Source organism: Urtica dioica, chromosome 2, assembly GCF_054948205.1.
Source record: "Urtica dioica subsp. dioica isolate 48M chromosome 2, U.dioica_male_clone48M_v1_H2, whole genome shotgun sequence".
NCBI classification, from domain to species: domain Eukaryota; kingdom Viridiplantae; phylum Streptophyta; class Magnoliopsida; order Rosales; family Urticaceae; genus Urtica; species Urtica dioica.
In genome coordinates, this window is record NC_142757.1 from 33,623,550 (window position 1) to 33,631,891 (window position 8,342).

General features: G+C 35.2%; 1 protein-coding gene and 1 pseudogene across 1 annotated transcript; one reads left to right on the forward strand and one right to left on the reverse strand.

Moving 5' to 3' along the window:
- The first annotated feature begins 5,874 nt into the window (after window positions 1–5,874).
- LOC149404467 (uncharacterized) lies at window positions 5,875–6,992 on the forward strand. The gene has a single exon (XM_089607062.1). The coding sequence runs from the start codon at window positions 6,041–6,043 to the stop codon at window positions 6,635–6,637; it is 597 nt and encodes a 198-aa protein (XP_089463188.1). The 5' UTR covers window positions 5,875–6,040; the 3' UTR covers window positions 6,638–6,992.
- Window positions 6,993–7,292: 300 nt separating this feature from the next.
- LOC149404468 (secreted RxLR effector protein 161 pseudogene) lies at window positions 7,293–7,946 on the reverse strand (annotated as a pseudogene).
- Between the last annotated feature and the right edge of the window lie 396 nt (window positions 7,947–8,342).

Here is an 8,342-nt window from a genome sequence, read left to right on the forward strand (position 1 = left end):
ATCCACCAAGTATTATGACCAACAATTATTAGATTTGATTCATAACATACAAACGAAAGTTGTATACCTTTCTTGTCAAGCCTATTTAGAGCATTCTTTCTTCATATGTCATTTCTTCTTGCAAAAGAAACACTTTGAATCTTTCTTAATGTCTGGTATGACAGGTATCTTGCCTTTGTCTTTGGCACGATCTTATTCTTCCTTTCGGAGAAGGTCATCACTTTCTCACCATCTTCCATAACCAACCTCCCCTCTTCTTGAACACACATGGTCATAAGTTCATTAATTGACAATTTATCTTTATGTGTTATATGATATCTTGAAAAAGACCATATTGCTAGGGTAGAGTGCACAAAATGAAGTGAACCAAAAAGGTTTCTGACATATCAACTTCCAAAGTCTTTAATTAAGCCGCAATATCCCTCATGCGCATTATATGATCATGTGGACCTCCTATTCCACTAAGTTTCATGGATGAAAATTACATGAAAAGAGTACTTGCAAAAGCCTTATCTGAAGTGACAAATTGTTCTTCTATTTCTTTCATTAAGAGACGAACACTGTCATATTGCTCAATAGAACCCCTACTCCCAGCAGATACTTTAGTCTATATGATCATAACGCATAGACGATTAGATCTCTTCCACTTTTCATAAAGATCAACCTGATTTGGGGTACTCACCTCAGTGATTGCAGGTGGTTCAAGCTTCCTGATGGCATAGTCAATACCCATCCACCCCAGTTGAAGGTGAACTCTCTCATCCCAGATGGCATAGTCAATACCCATCCACCCCAGTTGAAGGTGAACTCTCTCATCCCAGATCTTAGAGTTGTCCCATTTGAGTTCGGGAATATCGCATTTAACATCAAAGTAACTAACAAGTAGACTACCTGCAACTTAATTACATAAATTAAACATGATTATAAAAATTTGTTTTGAAGAAAATAGATGTATCATATTTCACCAATGTAAAAACATGTTTTACTTAATGAATCTAGAGACATAAAACTTGCATGTGGGTTAAAGTTCTAATTCCATTAGATTCACACTATCATAATAAAACTATCAAACTATGTTTCATTTTCTAATACATGTGAGTTAGTTAGGAAATATAATTTGATATTTATCTGAATTAATCATACAAATATTACAAAATTCTTGTAGGTAGATTTCGTGATATATGATATGATTAATCACAACTATTGTTTTATGTGATCTCAATTTTAAATATATAATCTAAATTAATTAAAGATGTTGTGGCTAATCTCTTATTAATTAAGATCATATCAATCACTATATAATAAGTAAAATTATATTAGCTAATTACTATTTTACTAAATGTTATACGTAAATCATTGATAATAAAACATAATCATTAAACATACAACTTCTAGCATAGCAACACAATAATAATTAAGACTAAACATTTCCATATAATCCTTAATAATGCAAATAAAAGGAACGGCATAACTTTTTTTTATATGATTAAAAACATATACTAAATAAATAAATAATAAATACGCATGGATGTGAATCAATCGTCCACAATGATTAAAATGATATACAAACGCCATATATGACATCACAAGTTAATAAGCAGTATTAAGAAATATATAGCAAGTCCAGAGTTGAATTCATATTTAAAACCATTTACTAATGAAGTTTTATATTATTTAGCCAAAACAAATAAGAGCAGGCCCATCAAGAAAAGGCCCAAAAACATGTTGAAACAGCATACACCAAAAACGACAAAATTGAAGCAAAACAGCAATATTCCTGAAACGATGCAACTAACGTCAAATACCAAACGACATGTCGTTTTGTATCGTCTTCAACCTCAAGATGGGTCAACACGACGCGGTTGAAACCCATTTCTTGATCCGGCTCGTTCTCCCTCGATATGGCACCAAATCGAGCGTTTCAAAATCCAAGAGAATCAGAGAACAATTTTTCAAGAGATTCCCATAATTATTTTCATGTTTTAATGTCAAAAACTAAAATATAATAAACACCCAAAAACATCGAGTTTTTTGAACAAGGCAGAGATTATGTGAAGCTCTGATACAAAATATAGAACATACTAAAGGTGTTCTAAACCATACGAACACGTAAAAGCGGAAGTGAAAAGGATCAAGTTACCTCCGGTCATTGTTGTGTTTTTCGGCGAGTTTCGGACTCCAACTCCGGCGAGTTGTTTCGAGGTTCTTCTAAGCTCTCGCTCTCACCCCGAGATTGTGTTGATTTTTTTAATGTGTGCGTGAGCTTAGTGACCCCAAAAACGTGTGTATGACCATCAATGGGCAATATCACAATCTCACTATTGTAGGTAATTGTTTGTGACCCTAAAGTCGTTTTCTTAATGGACCAGCTTAATAGAGAGATTATTTCCATTGATATCATAATTAATATGGAAATATTCTTAACGTCACAGTGTTGAAAACCTAGAATCTTTCACAAATGTCGTGAGGAGATGGCAGGCATGCTTTGCAAAAAAAAAAAAAAGCAAGGTAGGCTTGATATTGCCTTTGGTCCATTATAGTAAAACGGTGTATGCAAAGTGACAAACAAATATTTTAGGAGATGAGAAGGTCCGGGTGAGAAGAGAGTATAAGAAGGTGTATATAATCAAGAGGAGAGAAGGAATTAAGAAAAGTAATTCGAAATGAAGCCACCCAATTCTTCATTTACAATATAAAAGAGCAAATCAACTTAAGCACCATTTTAAGGGGAACACAAAAAGGCAAGTCTTCTAATCGGGAATATACGAAAGATGCCTAAGAACGGATTTGGTGTCATAGTAACTAGGAAAGACAAGGGCGGACGCAGCTTATGCCCAAGGTGGGTTCAATGCCCACTGAACTTTTAAAATTTAAATTTTCACACCTAAATTTTATTTAAAAAAAAAATAAAAAAAAACATAAAAATTACGATAATATTTATATTTTTAACCCAAAATTGTATAATTTTTTTTCATATTTTTCCCCCTTGAATATTTTTTTCTTACACGCCCCTTATAGTTTACAACTTTTACATCAAAATTTTACATTTTTAGCCTAAAATTATATAATTTTTTATATTTATCCCTCCTGAATATTTATTTTCTTACACGTCCTTTAAAGAATTTAGAACAATTTTTTTCAATCAAATTTGCCCCTTGGCTACAAATTCCACCTCCGCCACTCAGGACTGGCGAATTCCATCGATATGAAACCACCAGGCTATCCCGGGGTTACTAACATGTATATGAGAAACCAAACCGAGTTCATAATAAAATACATATTAGCAAGAAAAAAAGAACAAAAAAAAAGCTTCAACTAAGCCATGTGAAACGTTGGAATTGTAAAATAATCAACGTTTTTAAATGTTTTAGCAAAATGGCCATTATTGATGATGTGGCATATCAAATTTTTTTATCCCCATTTTAACCTTAATAACCTTTTGTATTTAGCTTTTTAAAAATATATATTAATTGATATGCATTAAATTAAACTAATATAATTTATTTCCACAATTATAATACAACATCGTTCGTCAAACCACACAGTAATGTATTTCAAATAGAGAGTGAGAGAAAGAGAGAGAGAGTTCTTAATTTTTCCAAATCAATCCACGATCTGCGTCGCCGCAGCATCAAACGCAGATTTCTCAGCCACAAATTTGACGCCGAACGGGGAAGAAAAGTCTCGTCTAGAGTTGGACTCGGTTTCGGAAGCGCAATTCGCTGCCGGAAGAGACAGAGATTGACGGAGATTGGTGAGGCGTGTCTGGGAGAAGCCCATGCGATGGTCCCCTCTCGGCTGCAAAATCTCTAGCGAATTTTGAAAATGCTTTGGAGACCACGAATGAAAACATGACATCAATCGGAGGAACACTCGAGCGGGCGGCAAAGCCAAGAGCCGCAAGGCGGAGGGACTGGACTTTGTCGATATATTGGCGAAGAATAGAAGAAATTCGTTCAGGCTAGGTATGAGGGAGTGACAGTAACGAATAAATTCGTGGTCGGATATTATACTAATTTTACAATATTAATTCGTGTTAATTTTGTAGAATTTTATACTAATTTTCTTAGTGTTAATGCGTGTATATTTATGTTTATTCATGTTATTTTTTTAGAACTTTTTTAGATCAATTGTATATTTAAATATCTCTGTTTATTTATGTTTATCAATATATATGAACTTTTTATGTGTATTATCGAACAAGTTTACACACACACACACATATATATATATATATATATATATATATATATATACATTAACATAAATATACATATATTTTAGGGCATTTTTAAAGACAGTTTTTTTTTTTTAAACAAGGGATTTGAAGATTTCAAAGGTCGTTTTATTTTCCTTTTGTTTCTTTTGATTTCATATTGAATGGACTTGTGTATATGTTGGTATAATTTTCACTTTTCACGTGAAATCTAGTTGATTTTAAATTGATTCTTTTATTTAATTCGAAATAAACTAAACGTTGGCTCATTTGCTAAAATTTAGTTTATGATTACTCAAGTGCCCTAAAAAAAACCAAAGGAATTACAACTTTAAAATAACTACCCACATACTTAAAGCCAAACCAAGGGAATTACAATAATTACGGGAAAAAAAAAAAAAAAAAAGCAAAAAGAACTAGTCTTCCGCATTGAATTCGATTGGTGAGACATATGAGGACACCGGTAGATAGTGATCTGTAACATGAGAAGCTTCAAAGTACCAATTGGTGTCTCCGTGTCTGAATACGGGTGTACGACCTAAATCACCTATAGAAGAGCAACTACTCTCACCTCACGAAACGACCTCATTTGAGAAAATTTGAGATACTCAAGTTTGGAAGATAACGATGAAACTTGGTCCCCAAGCGCCACGTTCTCCGACAAAATTAAGCTCATTGGTACTCGTCCACTCCACTAAAAATGGTAAAAGAGTAAGCGAATAATATAACATTACTATTCTTGAAATTAAATTAAATTAAATTAAAACGATTTATATATGCAATTTTAGTTCAAAAACTGTTAATAACCTTTTCTTCTAAAATTATAGGGTAACAGATTAGGCCATTATCCATTTTCTTTTTAAACGGACCGACCCTCTAGCCAATGAAAAAAGAAAATGACAAGAGTATAATGAGTTCGCTTTACATGCCAACTTCTTTAACAAAGAGAAGGAGTAGAATATATGTCTCCTCATCTCAAAAGAAGAAGACGAAAGAAGAAGAAAAATGATCGAACTATGGTTTTATTAACGTACATCACAAGCATCCTTTTATTCTTCCTCAGTTGCATATATTATCTCAAGCCACAACTATTCTCTTATGAAAAAGCATGGAAAATGTATATATAACTTACCTTTGTAAGTCCAATAGATACTATTTTAGCAAATAGTGAGTCTAAAACAACTGTATCAAATTGACAGTTTCTTTGACGTAAGTTATGCAAACATCGATTAGATTTATTTTAGTAACAGTAAGGGTATCAGTGTGATACATTGTTAATTAATTTATACCTCACGTTAAAGAGTGACTGCGACTATTTCCTGTCGCCCACAACAAGCACCACAATACATGACAACAGAGATCAAGAACTTACACTTTACAAAAAGCATAACTAATAATGGACAGCAAAGAACACAAAATTAATGCCTCAAGCAAAGCAATCCCTTTACTTTTTCCTCTTTTTGTCTATTTCACTCAGAATCTCCATCTCATCTCAATCTCTCTTATTTTCTATTCAAACACTTGAAATTAACGACAAACACACTAACTTCTATAATATCACATATATATATATATATATATATACATATATATATATATATATATATATATATATCCTTAAACTGCTCTATAAGGCAACCCTTTATTCCCCCAAACAAAACATTTCATTATTTTCTTTTAATTTTCACCCTTCAACCCATCTCTATATAGCCCTTTCAAACCCTAATTAACTGCACTATCCCACCTCACACAGAAATATCACACACAAATAAACCACCTCTCTCTCTCTCTCTCTCTCTCTCTCTCTCTCTCTCTAGAAGAACAATGGCGCTAGGAGGCTCAACCTCAGAGGCGACGGAGAAGCAGAAGAACCAGCACGGCCACATCCACCGCGAGGTCCGAGACATGGTGTCAGCCATAACAGGACGCCTCAGCAACATCCACCAGAAGGTGGGGCCCGGACATGACGTCAGCGATCACCACCACCACCACCACGATGACAGCGACAGCGACAATGGCGGCGGCATCAGGATCGTCACCCTCGCGGGAACAAACGCCGGGGCAACCATGAGAGGCGATCTCGACCACGACCACCACGGCGATGCTGCCAGCAAGGCGGGGAAGCAAGCGGGCCCGCGGTCAATTGAGGAAACTGATGACGTGGACGACACCATGAAGACGTACGTCAACAGCAACTTCCAAGCGGTGAACAACTCGATCATGATGGGCGGGAGCTACAGCGCCAACGACCCCGGCGTCCACCTCGACATTTCCGACCTAACTGACCACCACCACAAGGGCAAGGTTTCTTGGAAGAGGGGCGACCACAAAAATAAGAATAAGAAGAAGAACGGCAAGGAGGGTTCAAAGACCGACGGGACGTCAAAGTCATCTTCGTCTTCGTCGGAGAGCTCCGACTGAGATCTTCATTCCGCTTGACCTCTCATAATTATTTCGAAGCTTTATCAATCGATCTATCTATCTCTATATATTTATTTATTTTGTACTTTGATCGTCCATGGTATCTATCTATTATGAATAATGAGCCTTCTTGGGGCTAGGTTATGCGGTATTTTTAATTCTATTTGAGGTTTGAGAAGCAAAGTATATTTTTGCGGATATATAGTTATGTTCTGCCTTGAAATAAATTTCATTTCTTTCATTGTGCAGTATGATATGTATTCATAATAGTTATACACGGAGTTAAAGGTCTTCTTTGTTCTTTGGTACTGTATTACGCGTGTAATAATAATTTGAGCAATAAATAATTTCGTAATTTCTATCTTTTTAAATACGTAAAAATATAAATATAGTTTTAGTTGTGGAATTATATAGATTGATGAGAATATTGCTTTTTATTAGATTAGATATATCGTAGTATCTGGATTCGTCAAAGTTACGAGGAAGAGAAAAGTCAACATCCGTATTAACCACTGTCAGTTTATTGAGCCAAAATTGTCGTAAATGTAGCTTCACCACTCCTTCATTGACCACTCGAACGAATTGTAGCTTCGCATCTATGTCCTTCGAGCGTTCGTGAAACACTTGATGCTTTGCAAGGTGCATAGCACTTTGGCTATATATCACTCATGATCTGAACTTCCTCTTGTATGAATCCTAGCTCTGAAACAAGACCCTTCATCCAGATAGCCTCCCTAATTGCTTCAGTGATGACCATATATTCTGCTTCAGTGGTTGACAAGGTCACCACTAATTGTAGAGTTGACTTCCAACTCACGACTCCACCACACACAATGAAGATGTAACGAGTTAGAGTTCTCCTTGTGTATATGCTCATCGCATATTCAGAATTCACAAAACCCTTAACATGCACATTTTTAGTATCACACAGGACATAGACAATACCAACATCTAAGGATACTTTTATGTACCTTAAGATCCATTTCACAGCATTCCAATGGTCTCTTACAGAATTAGACATAAAACAACTAACTAGATTAATGGCATAAGCAAGATCATGCCTAGAGCATATCATAGCATACATCAAACTACCTACCACACTAGCATATGGTATCTTTGACATATTAGCAATATCTTCATCACTACTAGGACACTGAGACATAGAAAGCTTATAGTGTTGAGGGATAGGAATATAAACTGGTTTGGCATTAGCCATGTCAAACCTGTCAAGCACTTTGACCATGTAGTGCTTTCCTTTTATGAATCTCACTATCTCCATGCTAAGAATCTTAATTCTTAGCTGGATCATGATCTTTCATCTGAAACTCACTCCTTAGCCATGACTATAACTAGTATATCTCAGACTTTTCTTGGCACACAATTAGCATATCATCGACATAAAGTAATAAATATATCATTTGTGTTTCTTTAAGACATCTAAATATACACAACAAACATAACTGCTCCTTGAAAACCATGCTTAATCATAAAAGAGTCAAACCTGGAATACCATTGTCTTGGTGATTGCTTTAGGCCATATAGAGACTTATGCAGCAAACAAAATCTTGGCATGACTCTCATCTACCACAAATCCCTCAGGTTGTTCCATGTAGATAGTCTCGTCTCGATCTCCATAGAAAAAAGCAGTCTTGACGTCCATTTGCTCAAGCTCCCAATTGAACTTAGCAAAGAAAGCAAGTATGGT

Excerpts from the sequence above, each read along its gene's own strand:
- LOC149404467 (XM_089607062.1), top strand. The coding sequence starts at position 6,041 with ATGGCGCTAGGAGGCTCAACCTCAGAGGCGACGGAGAAGCAGAAGAAC.